Source organism: Balaenoptera acutorostrata, chromosome 7 (genome assembly GCF_949987535.1).
Source record: "Balaenoptera acutorostrata chromosome 7, mBalAcu1.1, whole genome shotgun sequence".
Lineage (NCBI taxonomy): Eukaryota > Metazoa > Chordata > Mammalia > Artiodactyla > Balaenopteridae > Balaenoptera > Balaenoptera acutorostrata.
In genome coordinates, this window is record NC_080070.1 from 93,967,875 (window position 1) to 93,989,227 (window position 21,353).

The 21,353-nt window shown below is 34.0% G+C and overlaps 1 protein-coding gene across 2 annotated transcripts in view; it reads right to left on the minus strand.

Annotated features, from left to right (window-relative positions):
- The window catches only part of LOC103019875 (platelet glycoprotein 4-like), a 59,735-nt gene that overhangs the window by 34,785 nt on the left and 3,597 nt on the right, over window positions 1-21,353 (minus strand). Inside the window, exons 2-4 of one of the 2 annotated variants that reach the window (XM_057550575.1) lie at window positions 15,597-15,643; window positions 10,103-10,311; window positions 1,130-1,290 (exon numbers count right to left, since the gene is read on the minus strand). In XM_057550575.1, coding sequence (XP_057406558.1) covers window positions 1,130-1,290; window positions 10,103-10,222 — 281 coding nt within the window. In that variant the 5' untranslated portion in view covers window positions 10,223-10,311; window positions 15,597-15,643. The remainder of the gene's footprint in view (window positions 1-1,129; window positions 1,291-10,102; window positions 10,312-15,596; window positions 15,644-21,353) is intronic. The other variant, XM_007187128.2, reaches the window with a different exon arrangement.

The following is a 21,353-nucleotide window of genomic DNA, read 5'->3' on the forward strand; positions in this document are numbered from 1 at the left end:
GTGAACTTGGTAAATCACTTCATATCCCCTGGAATGAGTTTTCAAAATTTACAAAATGAAAGGTTCTGGCTAATTATTTCCCCCTAGTGCTAATGTCTAAGATTCTATTCAAAAGTGTGTTAAACTATTAAGGAATGTAGATAAAGGTATAGCTTATTCAGTCTCAGTACTGGAGAAAATATAAGAATGAAACTACTGGATGAATAAAAACACCCTTAAGACCTGGAAAATAGTTTGAATAGAAATCCTTAGTGGCATTGTAATTACGTAAAATCAGTTTAACGTTGTTCTCAAATTTGAGTGTGTATTGCAATCCCCCAGAGTACTTGTAAAACTCATTACTGGGGTCTAAACCAAGAGTCTCTGATTCATTTGGTCTAAGGAGGGGCCTGAGAATTTGCATTTCTACTTAGTTCCCGGAGATGCTGATGTTGCTGGTTCGGGAGCCGCCCTTGGAGAACCACTCGTATAACCTACACTTTCAATTTTAGGATTTTAAAGTGCTCTGGTTTTAAAACTTTGATAGATGGTTTTTTATTTAGCATGCATATTTTAGAGTTGTTTTTTAAATTCTATTTATTATTATTATTTTTTAATATTTATTTTATATTGGAGCATAGCTGATTAACAATGTTGTGTTAGTTTCAGATGTACAGCAAAGTGATTGATATATATGTATATATTTACACACACACACGTATCTATTCTTTTTCAAATTCTTTTCCCATTTGGGTTATTACATAGTATGGAGCAGAGTTCCCTGTGCTGTACAGTAGTTCCTTGTTTATTTTAAATATAGCAGTGTGGATAGATTGGGAGTTTGGCATTGACATGTACACACTGCTAGAGTTGTTGAGAATATATGCCACAAGTGTAAAACACCTGTAACTGCTTAAATGTAGAGCAGTTAATTGATGCTGGTGAATTCATAATAAAATCTGTATTTCTTATAATCATTAAATCCTTAGATTAGGGTTTTATATAGGCAGAAACAGAAATATTTCAATGTGTGTTAATGGCAAGAAAATAATAAGTACATTTCAATACAATGGCAGTTGTCAAGTGGAAGATTTTTCAGAAATGCATATGGTCAAGGAAAGAATGCCACTTTTTATGGGGACTCGCTCACCTGTACGTGTAAGGACCTCTTTGCTTAACTTTAATTTTGCTGCTGTTAACTGCCACCTCCTCTGGATTCTGCACATCAAAGATCCAAACCTGTCTGTAAACCTCTGCACCTGTTTTAACCCAACTTTTAAAAGCAATTGTACCTTCTTCAAGGACAGCTTCCTATGAAAAAGAAAACAAGTTTGGGTTATTTACTTGTAGTCAATATGGGCACTCGTGGGAGTTGAAAACCTTTAGTTAGTCAGCGAAAGGAGTAAGCTCAAGTACGTTGCTCATGAGAACTTTTGCAGCCTGCCACACGCTTGCAACAGAAATGTTTTCAACACGTTATGATTGCAATCTCTTAGTTAACCTTTTACAAAGAGAATCAGTGTGTAATATTGTAGACATGTCTGTCGATTGTAAGGGGAGCCATTGGCAAGCTTTAGAGTGACCCTATGGCAATATTGCGACAGTTCATGACACAATTTATTAAGCAAATTTTATTAAACTTTTTCCAAAAAATTCTTATCAGGTCAAACATTAACCTCTCCTCTGCCTTCAGTGAGTTAGACTGAGGAGGCAAAACAGAAAAACTGAGAGAAAAATGTAGTGGTATTGGAAGCTTTTTCATTTTCTTCAAATCTTGGACACTTCCAGGGAAGATGATCACTTAACATTTGTCAAACTAAGAAAAACACAAATTTGGCTTCTCCCCTTCAAAACGCTGCTCAATGAGGCTTTCCTAACTCTCAGTACATTTGCAGAAATCTATTAGTACATGTTTCCAAAAATTACAACAGTCTGATTCGTTACTATTAGGTTACTACATTTTAGATAAAAGGGTGAAAAAAGGACATGTCCTATTATTCTTTTGTGAAATCCATTAAAAATCTTTGATGCTCCTTGTAGTAAAGATAGATACATAGAAAAAAATACCAATGGCAGAATCAGAAAGCCCTACATTAGAAATTGGCTCCTGTGCTTTAGGAACTGGGACTGAGTAGAAAGTCACCAGGTCCCTTGGGTCAATTTCAGTATCTGTAAAACAAGGGAATTATAGATGGGCTCGTGGTTTCCTTCCAAGTCTTTCACTCTCTGAGCAGGAAGCCCATGAAGCTCTAGTAGCTAACGCAGACAAAGGTGACTTTGTATCAGGCAGTGTTTCCAAGTAAGTACCTTGGGAGGGATGTCGAGGTGTAAAGTTCCAACTTACCTTAGTGCTAGAGGAAGAGGGAGAAAAGTATTTCACACAAAATGAGCCTAACAAGACCCATGAATAGAGGGACAGTCTGACCTGTTTGTTTCCTTCACCTGCAAGCATCCATTCATAGAATGATGGATCAGGAAAAGACATTGAACATTAGCACATTTTCTAGGAGAGCGTGCTGAGGCTCTGAGAAACCAGGTGTCTGGCCCAAGGGTAACCGAGGCAAATACCTAGAAGTAGAATCATGACGAGGATCCTAGTCTCTGACCCTTAGGCTGATCCTCTTTTACACCGTATTTTTACTATTTTTTGTTCCTGTCACCTCTGCACTTAGTTGGTAGAAGTCAAATTAAGTTTCATATCTTCAGGAAACTTTACTTATTACTTAGTGGAGAGAATAAGGGAATTCCTTAGAGAAGAACAGGGCATCAGCTAAAATGCCTTTACAAAATCCTGTGCTGTTGCAATCCTTTTACACTGGGTACATTGGAGCTGCTAAAGTGATGTTAGATCTTACTTTTTTACAACTAATTATCCTTAAAAAATGCTTTATTGCTCCTAAAAATCTTATTTCCATAGTAAGCTGAAAATCAAGACAATATTGCACATAGATAAAGTATTATGGCCGTTCCTTTAAATGTAAAGGTGTTTATGAGGGTGTTGAAGCTGAAATCTATACTAAAATTGAAATCTGTGTTAATTTACCCATTTCAAGAAAACACACGAACCTACACATTATTACTCTCACACTATTGACATAAGAATCTTAAGGACTAATATAATATCAATTGTTTACCATGTACCTCTCAAGGACATATTTTATTTCAGTTCTTAATGAAAGGAACTCTATAAGTACTTAAAGAATTGAAAAGGGACTGTGACAGAATGTACTTGGCAGGACAGAAAACTTCCTCATTCTAATGTTTATGAATTTAATATCAAAAGGCATTGTAAGCGTATCATGTCTTTCTTCTAAAGGCCGTGAATCACTTTGCCTTATTTGTTCATCTGGAGATATTTTTTCAACTGGGAAAGTTGAAACACAAAGAGTTGAAATGAATGCATTGAATTACCAGCTATTAGAGTTAGGGTCATCTAATTCCGTCCATTTTTTAGAGGTAGAAGTGGGTCCTACAGAAAACAGATGTCCGATTCAATATTGTATGACAATTTAGTAGTAGATAATAGAGAATCAGGTCTTTTACTACAATCTTGTGTGGTTTGCATAACACCACGATTTGTTCACAAAGAAAAAAATATTGAAACAGTCAGAATAGGAATGCATTTCTTCTGATCCTAACACTAGTATATGTACTAGAAAATTGTATAGACCTCCTTGACTACTAAGATTATTTTATCATCAGTTCCTCTAATTTTAAAAGGAGCAAAAGTTTTTATGTCCTTTGTGAATTTAAGAGGCCTTTATTTTAAATTGACTTTGGACTACCTAGTCTATTTTGCAAATCTTTTGCTAAATTTGAAGTATAAAGGTGTTAATTATGTGTATAGAAAAAGTAATATAATTTAAGATCCTCGCACTTGGCTGATTCAGCCCTAGTAATGACCGGATTCCAGCCTGATGAATCTCACATGGCTTGGTCTCCAGCTGAGTTGAAAGACATTTACCTTGAAACTTCTACATTTGCTACATTTTGTTTACCTTGAACCTTCTATTTTGCTACATTTGCTAATTTGAAAGCAGATGTTTGGAAGAGTAATATCTTTTATCTAGTCACATGGTCATTTGATTATTGCTGTTACAGGAAAACAGTACTCATCCACATGACTGGCAACTTTAGTGTAACTATTAAAATGTCCTTGATATCTTCCTATGCATGAAGTATGTAGAGGACATATGTCAAAAATATATTGTCCCATTTCTCAAGGCTCTTACAGTATACCAGGAGACAGAATCATGTGTAGCATATTTTAATCTATGAGTTGATTTCCTTACCCTACTTCCAGCCTGACCAAGTCCATTGGCTTCTTTACTCAAAGCCTAGAGTGAAGTGGTTAACAATGAAACAAGATGCTATGAGTTTGATCCCCAGTTTGGTCACGTGCTAACCATTTAAATTTGGGCAGGTTATTTAATTTTTTATACCTCAGTTTCCTTATCTGTAAAATGGGGTAATAATAATATTAAGTTGAACTATACGAAATTAGTATTTTTCAAAGTCAAAATAAGTAGAACATGGTATAATTAAATATTTATCCTCATGGGTTGTTATAAGATTTATTAAATGTGAGCATTTAAAACAGTGTTAGCACATAGCAAGCATTCAATAAACGTTGGCTACTGTTATACAAATCCTATCCACCCCTTAGAAGGAGAACTCTCATCTCACTTGCTTCCCATCTTGCTTTAACTACTTTGCTCTTAGCATTACTGTCTAAACCACTTATGTGGCAATATCATGTAAAATCCTGTAACACTTCCTTTTCTGCTATTTAATTATTTATATATTTATTCTCCATCCAGTGAAATCAAAACTTCCTTAAAAAGCAGAAACATACTGAAAATAGTTTTCATCTTCTCCACTCACTACCAAAATCTGTTCCATTTGGGACCAATTACAAGCAGTTTCCTCGTCCAAAAATTTTTCTAATATGTGTATGCATGATGCACATGCATGTGTGTACAGGCTGAGAGAAAGAAATCTTTAATTTGCTTCTTGGTGTTCTGCAGTTAATATCATAGGGAAATTAAATTACAATTTATTTTAAATTACCTATGTTATACAGTATTCACTAAGCATTTATCAAGTGATACGAACAATGTCAAGGTGACAAATTATCCTTTGTAAATAGTGACAAAAGTTTGTCCTTTTTCTGAAGTCCTTTGGTAGTTTCTACTTTCCACATACATGGCAGCTCATGCCATTGACTTTTCGTCTGTCTAGCAAGATTGCATAAACCTGCTGGCCCAGACGAATCTACTAGGAGTCATAGTCTAAAATACTGGTAAAAAAAAAAAATAGTTTTCAGCTATAATGCATAAAAACCATGAAGTCCTTAAAAAAATCCCTTGAAAATAAACAGTAAAGAAATATGAATACATATATATATATATGAAGTAAACTGTATGGACTATTTTAGGCCATTTCAAATGCTGGAGTCTGGGTGCCATCTTTTAGAATTGAAAGGTATCGTAGAGTCTCAATTCTATACTTTAAAAATTAGATAACACCATGAGATGATTTTCTGATCTGTTAAAATTAAGCACTTTAATTCTTCTTTTTTTTTTTTTTTAAATGGTGTTTGTATGCAGGTAATAACTTTCCCAATTTGGTATTAGTCCATTAAATGAAGCAAGTAATCTGCAATGATTTCAATGGTAAACAAAAACTGACCAGTACTAAAACTTGTATATATTTGTAACATAACAGCATTAACTTAAGTGCTCTTGAGGTAGAGGTAAGACACTTGGCTCACTGGGTTTACACATAATTCAGAGATGTGACTCCTACTGTTGGCCAGTTTCTCTGTCTTTTTGTCTCTACATTCAGACGCTCTAGAAAGTGAACCTATTGCTTAGTTTTATCTGTAATCTCTATAGTAATGATCAAATCTCTCTGAGCGCTGACCTTTGAAATACATACTGATGTTCGTATCAAATCACTTCTAAAACCTCTGTCTTTTATTCTTCTAAGGAATACATCTCCTTCAATAACTCAACTAGTTATCTTACAGTTTGCAACTTTCACTCCTCTCCCTATTTAGTCCTTTTATTCCATTGTATCCCATCACCCATCAGTTCTATGTACTCCACCACACTAGACCAGAGTGCCTTTTATTATGTGCAGACTGTGCAATAATCTTATTAAAAGGGAGTCTTAAATGACACAAAAAAAAGTTGGAAAAAGAAAAACATGTAGAGGCTATATAATGTACTTCTAAACAACCAATGGATCTCTGAAGAAATCAAAGAGGAAGTCAAAAATTACCTAGAGGCAAATGAAAATGAAAACATGATGATCCAAAACCTATGGGATGCAGAAAAAGTAGTTCTAACAGGGAAATTTATAGCTATACAAGTTTACCTCAGGAAACAAGAAAAATTTCAGTTAAACATCCTAACCTCACACCTAAAGGAACTAGAAAAAGAAGAACAAAAAGAAATCTGAAGTTAGTAGAAGGAAAGAGATCATAAAGATAAGAGCAGAGGGGCTTCCTTAGTGGCGCAGTGGTTGAGAATCTGCCTGCCAATGCAGGGGACACGGGTTTGAGCCCTGGTCTGGGAAGATCCCACATGCCGTGGGGCAACTAGGTCCGTGAGCCACAACTACTGAGCCTGCGCGTCTGGAGCCTGTGCTCCGCAACAAGAGAGGACGCGATGGTGAGAGGCCCGCGCACCACGATGAAGAGTGACCCCCGCTCGCCGCAACTGGAGAAAGCCCTCGCACAGAAACGGAGACCCAACACAGCCAAAAATAAATAAATAAATAAATAAATAATTAAAAAAAAAAAAAGATAAGAGCAGAAATAAATGAAATAGATACAAAAAAAAAGATAAACATCAACAAAACTAAAAACTAGTTATTGGAAAATATAAATAAAATTGATAAACCTTTAGCCAGACTCATCAGAAGAAAAAGAGAAATGGTCCAAATCAATAAAATCAGAAATGAAAAAGTTACAACCAACACCACAGAAATGCAAAAATCATAAGAGACTGCTGTGAACAACTGTGTGCCAATAAAATGGACAACCTAGACCAAGAAATGGATAAACTCTTAGAAAGGTACATTCTTCCAAGACTGAACCAGGAAGAAATGGAAAATATGAACAGACCAATTACCAGTAATGAAATTGAATCAGTAATTTTAAAACTCCCAACAAGAGAAGTCCAGGACCAGATGGCTTTACAGGTGAATTCTACTAAACATTTAGAGCATAATTGACACCTATCTTTCTCAAACTATTCCAAAAAATTTCAGAGGAAGGAGTATTTCCAAACTCATTCTATGAGGCCAGCATCACCCTGATACCAGAAGCAGAGAAAAATATTGCAAAAAAAAGAAAACTAAAGGCCAATATCTCTGATGAACATGGATTCAAAAATCCTCAAGAAAATATTAGCAAACCAAATCCAACAATACATTAAAATGTTCATACATTATGATCAAGTGGGATTTATTCCAGAGATGGAAGTATTTTTCAACATCTGCAAATCAATCAGTGTGATATACCACATTAACAAATTGAAGAATAAAAACCATATGATCATCTCAATAGATGCAGAAAAAGTTTTTGTTAAAATTATACATCCATTTATGAGAAAAACTCTCTAGAAAATAGGCACAGAGAGAACATACCTCAACATAATAAAGGCCATACATGACACACCACAGCTAACATCACACTCAATGGTGAAAAGTTGAAAGCATTTTCTCTAAAGATCAGGAATAAGATAAGAACGCACACTCATGCAACTTTTATTCAACATAGTTTTGGAAGTCCTAGCCACACCAATCAGAGAAGAAAAAGAAATAAAAAGAATCCAAATTGGAAAGGAAGAAGTAAAACTGTTACTGTTTGCAGATGACATGATATTATATGTAGAAAATCTTCACTACACCACAAGAAAAGTACAAGAGCCCATCAGTGAATTCAGTAAAGTTGCAGGATACAAAACTAATATAAAAGAATCTGTTGCATTTCTATACACTAACAACGAACTATTGGAAAGAGAAATTAAGGAAACAATCCATTTACCATGATATCAAAAAGAATAAAATACCAAAATAAACCTACCTAAGGAAGTAAAAGACCTATACTTGCAAAAATGTAAGACACAGATGAAAGAAATTGAAGATGACACGAACAGCTGGAAAGATATACCGCATTCTTTGGCTGAAAGAATTAATATTATTAAATTACCATACTACCAAAGGCAATCTACAGATTCAATGCAATCCCTATCAAAATACTAATGACATTTTTCACAGAACTAGAACAAATAATTTTAAAATTTGTGTGGAAACACAAAAGACACCAAATAGCCAAAACAATTTTGAGAGAGAAGAACAGTGCCGGAGGAATCAAGCTTCCTGAGTTTAGACTCTAAAACAAAGTGACAGTAATATACTGGCACAAAAATACACACATAGGTCAGGTGAGCAGAACAGAGAGCCCAGAAATAACTACACCCTATGGTCATTTAATCATCAACAAACGAGGCAAGAATATACAATGGAGAAAAGACCGTCTCTTCAGCAAGTCGTGTTGGGAAAGCCAGACAGCCTCATGTAAATCAGTGAAATTAGAACACTCCCTCACACCATATGCAAAAATAAACTCAAAATGGATTAAAGTCTTAAATGTAAAACTGTATGTCATAAAACTCCTAGAGGAAAACATAGGTAGAACACTCTTTGACATAAATTGCAGCAATATTTTTTGGATCTGTCTCCAAAAGCAAAGGAAATAAAAGCAAAAATAAATCAGTGGGACCTAGTTAAACCTAAAATCTTTTCCACAGTAAAGGAAACCATACACAAAAAAGACAAGCTACTGAATGGGAGAAACTATTTGTAAATGATATGACTACCAATAAGGGGTTAATATCAACAATATATAAACATCTCATACAACTCAACACACATACACACACAAAAAAACAACTTTTAAAATGGGCAGAAGAACTGAACAGACATTTTTTCAAAGAGGAAATGCAGATGGCCAACAGCCACATGAGAATATGCTCAACATTGCTAATCATCAGGAAAACGCAGATCAAAACCACAATGAGGTATCACCTCACAACTGTCAGAATGGCTATTATCAAAAAGAACACGAATAACAAATGTTGGCGAGGATGTAGAGAAAAGGGAACCCTCGTACACTGTTGGTGAGAATGTAAATTGGTGCAGCCACTGTGGAGAACAGTATGGAGGTTCCTCAAAAAGCTAAAAATAGAACTACCATATGACCCAGCAGTTTCATTCCTGGGTTTATGTCCAAAAAACCAAAAACACTAATTTGAAAAGATACATGCACCCCAATGATCATAGCTGCATTATTTACAATCGCCAAGGTATGGAAGCAACCTAAGTGTCCATCAACAGATGAATGGATAAAGAAGAGTTGGTGTATATACACAATGGAATATGACTCAGCCATAGAAAAAGAATGAAATTTTGCCATTTGAAGCAACATGGATGGACGTGGAGGGCATTATGCTAAGTGAAATTAATCAGACAAAGAAAATACTGTATGATATGACTTACAGTGGAATCTAAAAAATACAACAAACTAGTGAATAAAACAAAAAAAAAAGCAGACTCACAGATATAGAGAACAAACTAGTGGTTACCAGTGAGGAGAGAGGAGGAAGAAGGGGCAATATAGGGGTGGGGGAAAAATGGTTATTATGGGATTATATGAAATCATGTGTGTGAAACTTTTGAAATTTGTAAAGTACTACAGAATTTAAAGAATATTTCAATAAAAAATGGTATATATGTATACCAAAAAAAGCATATCAACATACTCTTTGGACATAATTAAAAGAAATTAGTTCTATTAATCTGCATACCTAATATAGTTTTTAATCAAAATTTGGATATTTAGACTTAAGATGACAGTACATTCATATAGAATATAAATCATGCTTTGACCATTTCTCTATCACGTAGAGTTTCAATTGTTCATTATCACCTTTGTGTCAAAGACACAAAATTGCCAGTTACAATGAAATATAAAACAGGCACCCTAAGCCAAAACGGGATGGAAGATAGAATGAATCAGGATGACAAGAAATATTCTTGATAATACTTGTACCTTTTTAACTGTCTTCTCAATAAGCATGTCTCCAACTGGCATTAGAATACCTCCAAACACAGCCATGAGTGCACCAATGACAGCACCGGCGATGAGCCTGCAGTTTCGATCGCAGCCCATTTTTCTTGTTCAGGGAGAAAACTAAGGTTCAGCACCTGCTTCTTTCAAACTCCCAGGTCTGATGAAGGTGGTTTCCAAGAGGTCTGGTTCTATCATTGGAAGGAGATCATAAAGCAGAAACTTAAATACCAGTACAAAAAATCAAAGTAAACATGCAACTGAAACAGATCATTTTGCCAGTTATAAATAAACAGATGCTTTTTTTTTTTATACAAAACTTTGTAGGTCTCGTCCTTTCTTCATTTGAACTACCTACCAGTGGTAGAAGTAATAAGTATTGTCACATAGAGCATTTCTTTTAAATTCTCCTCTTTAAAATTTTCTTTCTATGGATGATTAACACACTGAAATATTAACTAAGGAGAAATGCTTACTGTACTCTCACCCCCTGCCTACCTTCCATCAGCCTGGGACACTTACGGGCATCTTTATCCTCTATCTGGCTTCTCCACCCAAACACAACCATCTGTCTGCACCCTACCTGGAGTTCTCCTGCAAACTGAATGTGGGTGGACTGATGTCTTTTCCATCCAAATGCTAAGCAAATACAGTGACAGATGTTTTCTTTACTATTCCTTTTTCACAAATAGAAAGATAGGGATTTTATAGGAAATGATCTGATGAGTCTGCGAAGAAATCAATTTTTCTAATCATTTATAAGCTATCTGTTAAAACAGAAAAGAATGAGTAAGTTGGGAAAATAATACTAGAATAGTTTCTAACATCATCAAAATTACAAGCACCATTAAAAGAAAATTCCACTGTCAGGAATATTGAGTTCATGCCAGAATTCTTTCTAATGCACAGTGTTGAAAACATTGAAATATTTTAAAGAAGAGTATTTTCAATTTAATTTTTAATAACTGACTTTTAGATAGTTGAGAGGTAAAAAAGATTTGAAGAAAATACGTAAGGTACAGGATACTTAGTTTCTGTCACGGCATTGGTTTCTTACTAGTCTCAAATGAATTTTTTTAACATATTCAAGTGCAATATTGTTCATTTTGTCATGGACAGCTGACTCATGCCAATTCTGTTAAAATATGTAGATTGTGTCAGTATGTATTTCACCTAGTCAGTCTTATCTTTGGTATCTTCATATAATATATGCTCCTTTCATAAAGATTGAAAGAAAACTCTTAGTGGAAGTGGTAGATCCTTTTGTAACAAAGTTAGTAAGAATTTGCTATTCTAATATTCGAAAACATGTTCATTTGAGATATTTTGTTTGCAACAGCATTTTTTTAAATGGGGTTGAGCTGACATTGATAAATGGAATGTGCTTTGTACTTATAAAAAATTATTCCCTGCTTCAAAATGCCCCTGGCCAAGCAAAACAAAAATGCCAACAGAATGGAGGCTACAGACAGAAAAGACACACAAACAATATTTTTGTCATCCTCATGAGTATAATAATAAAAATTATATTTTGTTACAGTCTCAGTTTTTCCCTCCCTAGCTTTGTAGTGGTAGAAATACCTCTCTGATGATTTTATTAGTATTTCTCTCCACTTGAGGAACCATTTAATTCTTTTAAAGTCTTGATATTAATTAATTCTTTAAGAAAATAAGGAAAGTTAGATTTTCCCCCAAATGTATAACAAAATTATAACCAATTTTCATGGCAATTTTTTTTTTTATACAGCAGGTACTTATTAGTCATCAATTTTATACACATCAGTGTATACATGTCAATTCCAATCGCCCAATTCAGCACACCACCATCCCCACCCCACCGGGGTTTTCCCCCCTTGGTGTCCATACGTTTGTTCTCTATATCTGTGTCTCAACTTCTGCCCTGCAAACCAGTTCATCTGTACCACTTTTCTAGGTTCCACATACATGCGTTAATATACAATATTTGTTTTTCTCTTTCTGACTTACTTCACTCTGTATGACAGTCTCTAGATCCATCTATGTCTCAACAACTGACTCAATTTCGTTCCTTTTTATGGCTGAGTAATATTCCATTGTATATATGTACCACTACTTCTTTATCCATTCGTCTGTCGATGGGCATTTAGGTTGCTTCCATGACCTGGCTATTGTAAATAGTGCTGCAATGAACATTGGGGTGCATGTGTCTTTTTGAATTATGGTTTTCTCTGGGTATATGCCCAGTAGTGGGATTGCTGGGTCATATGGTAATTCTATTTTTAGTTTTTTAAAGAACCTCCATACTGTTCTCCATAGTGGATGTATCAATTTACATTCCCACAAACAGCACAAGAGGGTTCCCTTTTCTCCACACCCTCTCCAGCATTTGTTGTTTGTAGATTTTCTGATGATGCCCATTCTAACTGGTGTGAGGTGATACCTCATTGTAGTTTTGATTTGCATCTCTCTAATAATTAGTGATGTTGAGCCGTTTTTCATGTGCTTCTTGGCCATCTGTATGTCTTCTTTGGAGAAATGTCTATTTAGGTCTTCTGCCCATTTTTGGATTGGGTTGTTTGTTTCTGTAATATTGAGCTGCATGAGCTGTTTATATATTTTGGAGATTAATCCTTTGTCCGTTGATTCATTTGCAAATATTTTCTCCCATTCTGAGGGTTGTCTTTTCGTCTTGGTTATGGTTTCCTTTGCTGTGCAAAAGCTTTGAAGTTTCATTAGGTCCCATTTGTTTATTTTTGTTTTTATTTCCATTACTCTAGGAGGTGGATCAAAAAAGATCTTGCTGTGATTTATGTCAAAGAGTGTTCTTCCTATGTTTTCCTCTAAGAGTTTTATAGTGTCTGGTCTTACATTTAGGTCTCTAATCCATTTTGAGTTTATTTTTGTGTATGGTGTTAGGGAGTGTTCTAATTTCATTCTTTTAGATGTAGCTGTCCAGTTTTCCCAGCACCACTTATTGAAGAGACTGGCTTTTCTCCATTGTATATCTTTGCCTCCTTTGTCATAGATTAGTTGACCATAGGTACATGGGTTTATCTCTGGGCTTTCTATCTTGTACCATTGATCTGTATTTCTGTTTTTGTGCCAGTACCATGTTGTCTTGATTATTGTAGCTTTGTAGTATAGTCTGAAGTCAGGGAGTCTGATTCCTCCAGCTCTGTTTTTTCCCCTCAATACTGCTTTGGCTATTTGTGGTCTTTGGTGTCTCCATACAAATTTTAAGATTATTTGTTCTAGTTCTGTAAAAAATGCCATTGGTAATTTGATAAGGATTGCATTGAATCTGTAGATTGCTTTGGGTAGTATAGTCATTTTCACAATATTGATTCTTCCAATCCAAGAACATGGTATATCTCTCCATCTGTTGGTATCATATTTAATATCTTTCATCAGTGTCTTATAGTTTTCTGCATACAGGTCTCTTGTCTCCCTAGGTAGGTTTATTCCTAGGTATTTTATTCTTTTTGTTGCAATGGTAAATGGGAGTGTTTCTTTAAATTCTCTTTCAGATTTTTCATCATTAGTGTATAGGAATGCAAGAGATTTCTGTGCATTAATTTTGTATCCTGCAAATTTATGAAATTCATTGATTAGCTCCAGTAGTTACCTGGTGGCAGTTTTAGGATTCTCTATGTACAGTATCATGTCATCTGCAAACAGTGACAGTTTTACTCCTTCTTTTCCAATTTGTATTCCTTTTATTTCTTTTTCTTCTCTGATTGCCGTGGCTAGGACTTCCAAGACTATGTTGAATAATAGTGGTGAGAGTGGACATCCTTGTCTTGTTCCTGATCTTAGAGGAAATGTTTTTATTTTTTCACCACTGAGAATGATGTTTGCTGTGGGTTTGTCGTATATGGCCTTTATTATGTTGAGGTAGGTTCCCTCTATGCCCACTTTCTGGAGAGTTTTTATCATAAATGGGTGTTGAATTTTGTCAAAAGCTTATTCTGCATCTATTGAGATGATCATATGGTTTTTCTTCTTCAATTTGTTAATATGGTGTATCACATTTATTGATTTGCCTATATTGAAGAATCCTTGCATCCCTGGGATAAATCCCACTTGATCATGGTCCAAGGATCATAATACTTTTAATGTGTTGTTGGATTCTGTTTGCTAGTATGTTGTTGAGGATTTTTGCATCTATATTCATCAGTGATATTGGTCTGTAATTTTCTTTTTTTGTAGTAACTTTGTCCGGTTTTGGTATCAGGGTGATGGTGGCCTAATAGAATGAGGTTGGGAGTGTTCCTTCCTCTGCAATTTTTTGGAAGAGTTTGAGAATGATGGGTGTTAGCTCTTCTCTAAATATTTGATAGAATTCCCCTGTGAAGCCATCTGGTCTTGGACTTTTGTTTGTTGGAAGATTTTTAATCACAGTTTCAATTTCATTACTTGTGATTAGTCTGTTCATATTTTCTATTTCTTCCTGGTTCAGTCTTGGAAGGTTATACCTTTCTAAGAATTTGTCCATTTCTTCCAGGTTGTCCATTTTATTGGCATAGAGTTGCTTGTAGTAGTCTCTTCGGATGCTTTGTATTTTTGCAGTGTCTGTTGTAACTTCTCCTTTTTCATTTCTAATTTTATTGATGTGAGTCCTCTCCCTCTTCTTCTTGATGAGTCTGGCTAATGGTGTATCAATTTTGTTTATCTTCTCACAGAACCAGCTTTTAGTTTTATTGATCTTTGCTATTATTTTCTTTGTTTCTATTTCATTTATTTCTGCTCTGTTGTTTTATTGTGTTGAATTGCATGGTTAGACAATTCCTAGTCTAACACTGTCTGGATGATGCATAAGCAAAGATACAAGAGTTACTCTAACATTCCTGCATATGTGTACAGATATTTTCAACAGAAAAAGATTGACTTTATCTACTTTTTCAAATTTTGAACTGCCTGACTCACTTTCGTTACCCTGATGTAAATTACCACGTTTTCCTCTAAGAACAGGCAAGATATTTCACATGAGTGTAGTCCTGCTTTATCAGCAGCTTTGCTTTCTATAGTTTCACTTACCCATGGTCAAACAAGGTCAACTGAGGGTAACTGAACATGTAGAAAGCAAAATCATGTATAAGGGAGGACTACTTAGGGTTCGGTGCTATCCTGCTATCCATGGTTTCAGGCACGCGCTGAGGGTCTTAGAAGGTATCCACCCACACCTGTGGATAAGGGGGGACCGTGAGTCCATTAATTATGCTTCAGTGTCTTGTCAGCATGATTAAGTATTGCTATTATAATCGTGCTTTAACCTTATGCTTCATACTACAAAATTCCAAACACATTTGACCCTTGAACAACACAGAGGGGTTACAGGCATGGACACTGTGCACAGTGGAAGAACCATATATAACTAACTATACAGTAAGCTCTCCTTATCTGTGATTCTGCATCCGTGGATCCAACCAACTACACATTGTGGATCGGGTAGTACTGTAGTACTTATTGAAAAAATTCTGTGTAAAAGTGGACTCACAAAGTTCAAACCTGTTTTGTTCAAAGGTCAACTGTAGTTTTATTCACCTGAAGCAAAAGAGGGACAAACACATTATGTAAGACGTGCACTGAGTACATAAGAGAAAAGTTCAGGTTACTCAGCATGTTTTACCTAACAGCTTTTCCACTTACGTTTATCTTTGGAAACCAGCGTTGTTTGTCCCCACTCTTCTCTCAAATGCAGCTATTTAGAGCATATAAAATTTTTGCCTTGCATGCTTGGTTTTCTTAATAGTGTAGCTTCTAACATATTAAAATCTATTTTACCTACTAATTAGATTAAATTTTATTCTTTATTGTTATTTCTTCATCATAAGAAATAGATAAGACATTGATATCTGTAGTAATTTACTGCTTGCTTAAAGTACTTAAATTTAGAAAACAAAGAATAATCACAGGTACAGGAAAGAAAACTAATTATTGGGACTTAGGTCAAGAAGAGAAAATAAGAAAGCATGTTTTAAGATACCGCCTATTACATACCTTTCTTGAGTCTATAGGGAGATTAGCTGTGTCAGCTCATAGATTGTTCTCATTTGTAGAACTCATGAGTATATCTACACGTGGGCTATCTTTGAAAGAGGAAATAGAATTTTTCTGTTTCTTTTTTTGCTGTCATATCTACGGAGTGTTTCTAGGATGAACTTATGAGCGTTATGCCTTTCCACTATGTTGGAAACCTGGTGGTAGGAACTGAGACTGAGCTATAAGAAGCATGTCCAGTAAATAGGTCAGAAAATCAGAGAATCTGTAATTATTCAGATGTGTGGATAGAGCTCTGTTCCCTGGGAAACCCCCCCAATGAAAGGCTTGGCCAGAGGTAAAATTTCCTGGGATGTGAACTACAAAACTTTAAAACAGTTTCAGATTACAAGAGTACATACTTGTACCACAAATGAATACCAGAACCTGTATGACATTTTTGTACTCATGAGTGAGTATCTCAAATTTCCTATTCTATCCATAAGCCTTCCTTCCACTTTTCCTTGGAATAGGAAGCCAGATCACACACCTCTGTTTTCCACTAGACACACATTGTGATTCTTTTGATACACAGTCTTCCTCACCTAATAAATACAGTATCTGCCCACAAAACCCAGGTTTAGCATTTTGGTTATGATTAATGCAACAACAGGTAGAATATGAATGATGAAAATTAACTTTTAAAATTAAGTTCCTTTTCACACTGTTACTTTACATGATATCTAGGTGTGTTTACAAAGGCATGATTCCCTAGACATGAGTATTATGCAGATTCACATTCAAGCTAGTTAAATCAATCATTTAAATCTGTTTGTGTTTCATTATGTGGAAACAGAAGGTCATTAGACTAGTACTTATTTTATGTGCAATCCCAATACATGAAGATAGTTAAAAGAACAGCTATTCTGGTCAAAGTTAGCAAGAACTGTGGCCCTTGCCCTTTCCAGTCACATCTCATTTGGGCTCTGAGTCATCCCCACAGAACCCAAGGGCTCTGTAGAAAATATTTAAATAATTAGATTAGGAGATCTCCAACACCTTTTCTTATTGAAGTTACCATAATCCTTCTAATTTACTTTTGCATTTCCATCCTATCAGAATATGTGGAGCTAAAAATATATAATAGAAAAACATTTATAGACATCTATAATATAAAATAATACACTTCACTAAATTATGCCTCTCAAATATTACAACTTACAGCTTGTTTTGGTCACAGTCTTAAAAAATTAAAACAATAAATACTATATTTATTGTTATATTGTTATATTATACTAAGGATTCTTCTAGAAATAAGCCTATCTTTTACAGTACTTTTTGCAGTACTTGATTTACAGGGATTACTATAAGTTTGAAATGATTCTCTTAGAGTCATGTTGGTTCAAATAGGATTATCTAGAGCCATTCTTGATGAATCCAAGACAGAAATGCTATTCTCTGTTTTTTTCTATCTCAAGTTTTACTGTAAATAATAAGATACTATACAATTTTCAAGAGTTATGATTCTGGGCTATGAAGTTAAGTAATTTAGGTCAATTCTGGGTCTTAATATTATAATTTCTCTGTGGCTCAATTTTCTCTAACTGGAGATAGAATACATCATATAAGATTGCAAATGTCAGATCAAATTAAATGAGATAATGAATAAAGATTCCTATCACAGCACATGTTATTTTTATTTCAAATGTTATTATGATGTGTTATTTTGAACAATCATAACAGTAAAATATTATCACATATTGGCCAAGTATTATTTTTTAAAAATCTAATAAATATATATAGTTTACACGAGTAGGAATGATTATTTGCAAAACACTTAGATTACCATAAAATCTGTTGAGATGATTTGTTCTTTATGTATACAGGAACTAAGACTATCATGCAAATAAAAAAGCAGCTTCTGGCTTAGAACAATGCTCCTTGAAATTTTCAGCTATGACTTGGGCCTAAAACACCCACTTGAACTAAAACACCTTGTGATTAAATCAGATAATAGTTACAGAATCAGTTCCTTCAGGACCAAAAAATCCACAAGATTCAAATATGTTTGAGTAAACTTCGCCAAATATTTTCATAAAAAATACGGGTAACAACTATAACTTTCAAGGTAAATTCCAAAATTTTCAGTACACTCTGTCCAAATACCTCTCCAGTTGTAATTTTGAGATTCTTCCCAGGTTAACCTGCTATCTGATGATTATGTATTGGATTTATTTTTCCAGCCTCTTAATGATTCTGATAAATGAAAAAAATTTTTCTATGTATTTTTTCTCTCATAAAATCCAGTCGACCACTGGACTATCTACATAACAATTTTTGTAAATTTTTTGGATTATTTTTTGAACCAATATTAAAAACAATGTTTCTTTTACTAATTTAAAACTACATAGTAAAGAAAGGACTGAAAAGTGCATGCAAAAGATTTTAGAAAACATCTTTCAATATGTAACTTGATAATTCCAGAAACTGAGATATAGAGAATTTATGCCATTTACAGTTATGTATGAATTCACTTACTAATTAAATTAAAACTTTAAATTTCTTCAGAATGATTTTTGTTATCTAAACTTGGTATCATCATTCGGGAAAATAATTCACTGATATTTGTAATAAGCTTCCTAAATAGCCAAAAATCATTAATTCTGAGTTGTTTTTATTCTGCTACCAAATTTTATATAATTTATACAAAATTATTAAGTCTAGAATCCTTATTTGGAATTAATATAATTTACCATTCCCAGTAGCAATTACAGTATCTTTGTTCACTTTAAAAGAACATATCCAAAGAACACATTGCGTTTAGCCATGTAGACAAAGTCAGGTTCACCAAAAGTTGTGAAATTCAGATAGAAAGTTAAACTAATAACTCTCTAAAATAATTAGTTAATAATTGCATATTAGAAAGCATGTTGGCATAAGAGTGTCAAATCATTTATAAGAACTAATTCCACTATACTAATTTTTATTAATGTTGACTTTTATTCATAACTTAAATTAAAAATTATGTATAAATAGCCTAAGTAGACAATGAAAGTTCTGCAGTAATCAAATTGGATAGTACCTCATTTTAAATATTAATAAATATGTACAGATAAACATAAGATTTTAAACATCAAGAACCAAAATGTTATAGACTAGTGGACAAGGTTTTAATATTTTTTTAAACATAAAAGGTAAGAAGATTACTAACTTGGAAAACAACACAAACCTAATTTTTTAAAAAAGCCTAATAACTTCAAGAAAACAATTCCTGCTTGCTGTTGTTGTTCTATAACTTCTTAAGAGTGTTTATATAGTAGTGTCATATCCTATTAATTTGGGAAATAGAAATCTTTTTATTTAAAAAAAATCATTATGATTCACCTTTAAAAAGGTTAAGAAGGATTTTTCAGTCAAATGCTCCAACATTTGAACAATCAATTTTTGTAGGACCAAATGGTATTCTGCAGAAAAACCCTACACTGAAATCTTTATTACATAAAGTGTGAGAGTTTAAATATGCTTTAAGAAAAATAAATGATGACATCAGATCCCAGTGAGTGGTTTGGTACAAGAGGAATTAAAAAAAAAAAAACCCACACACATCCCACCACTGATATGACTCCTATGGGTCTATTTTTATGTTCTGGTAAGGACCCATTACCTATATCTGAGATCCTCTGCAGCACTTTTTTTTTTTTTTTTTTGGCCATTTTCTATCCAAGTATATCAGATGCCAGAGAGACAGAAGGAACTAACTTGCTGAACAGCCTCTAATATACTGTTTTACTACACTATCATTATTCTGGGTGATAAACTGCGTCTGGGGAATTAAAGTGAATAATTAAAGAGAATTATCAGTCTCACTTTCCTGCATGATTTAGCTTGAAAAACTCATTTCATGACATTTAAATAAAACGTACTTTTCTATACAGCATTAATCTAAAGGGTGTTGAGGCTAATAATTGCGAAAATGACTGGAGACTGTCCGTCAACAAGGGTGACAAACAGACTTTAAAAAGGAAATAGCCTATTTTTCTAACTGGGAGTTCTTCACTATCATTTTCTGTTAGTTGTACAGAAGTTTCATGAGCACAGCAAAATCCTTCTATGAAAACCAAAAAAGTTAAATTTCTCTTAGATCTCTTCAGATAAAAAGACAACTGTTACATAACATTTAAACAAGTCTACTATTTATGATGACCCTTTAATATAAAAAAGCATATTCATAAGTTAGTTTAAAAGAAAGTCATTATTTTAAAATCTAACCAAATAAAAGGCCTTGCACTTTGGGAGAACAAAAGACCCTCAATATTAAAAATACATTTTTACAAAGAAATTCTCAGAAACATACAGGCAAAAATCAAAATCTTCAGGTTAAACTGTGACCTATCAGACAGACTAGCTGAATAAATGCCTCTAAGTCAAACTTGAAAGACAACAACCTAACAATAACAGGCAGAAATATATTTAGTTCATTAGATCATGTTTAAACCAGTCCTCACTGGATTGCTTGTGCTGTCCCTTCTGGGCCTGCGTTGGAGCCTCTCATTTGTTAGCTGTGCAATACAACTGGAAAGTAATCCAAAGCACTCTTTTTCCTCAAGCATTGCTTTCTTTCTCCAGGGTTTTTTGACTGACACACTTATTTAAAAATTAATAAGTTATAAAATTCTTTAGGTATATTGGGGTTTTTCAAATGTCAGATCACTTAATTATGAAAAAGTAGAAATGGCCTGTGTAATCTCATTATGATTTATGCTTTTCATTTAAAAAGAATAAGTTACAGGGATTTCAGGTAATTTAAGGAGATGATTCCCTTATAACTGTGACCTTTTTCTTTGTTGTATTAATAAAAAGGTAGTATAAAGTCTAATTTAATAAATATTTTAATTAAGAATATGTATTTTCTTGTAGTTAAACTGCTTTGATACATTTTTCTCAGTCTTAATTCTCACAAATACACACACATACACACACCCTCCTCTGTGACAATTCAGAAATAGCCTACCAACACAGGAGTTCAGATGCTATTTTAAACAGCATATCTTAAATATATTGAAAGGATAGTTAAATTACAATGAAAATATGAACACTATTAGAGATAGATATTTCAGAAAAAAATACATGTAAAATAGATGCCTAAGTTGACACTGGACTTACTTGGATCACTATTTAATCAGTAGCTTAATGACATCCAAATCCTCTGTTTCTGGAGGGGAAAATGTCACACCCTCCCATGAGCAAACCAGAGAATCAAATTTACATTCTCAGA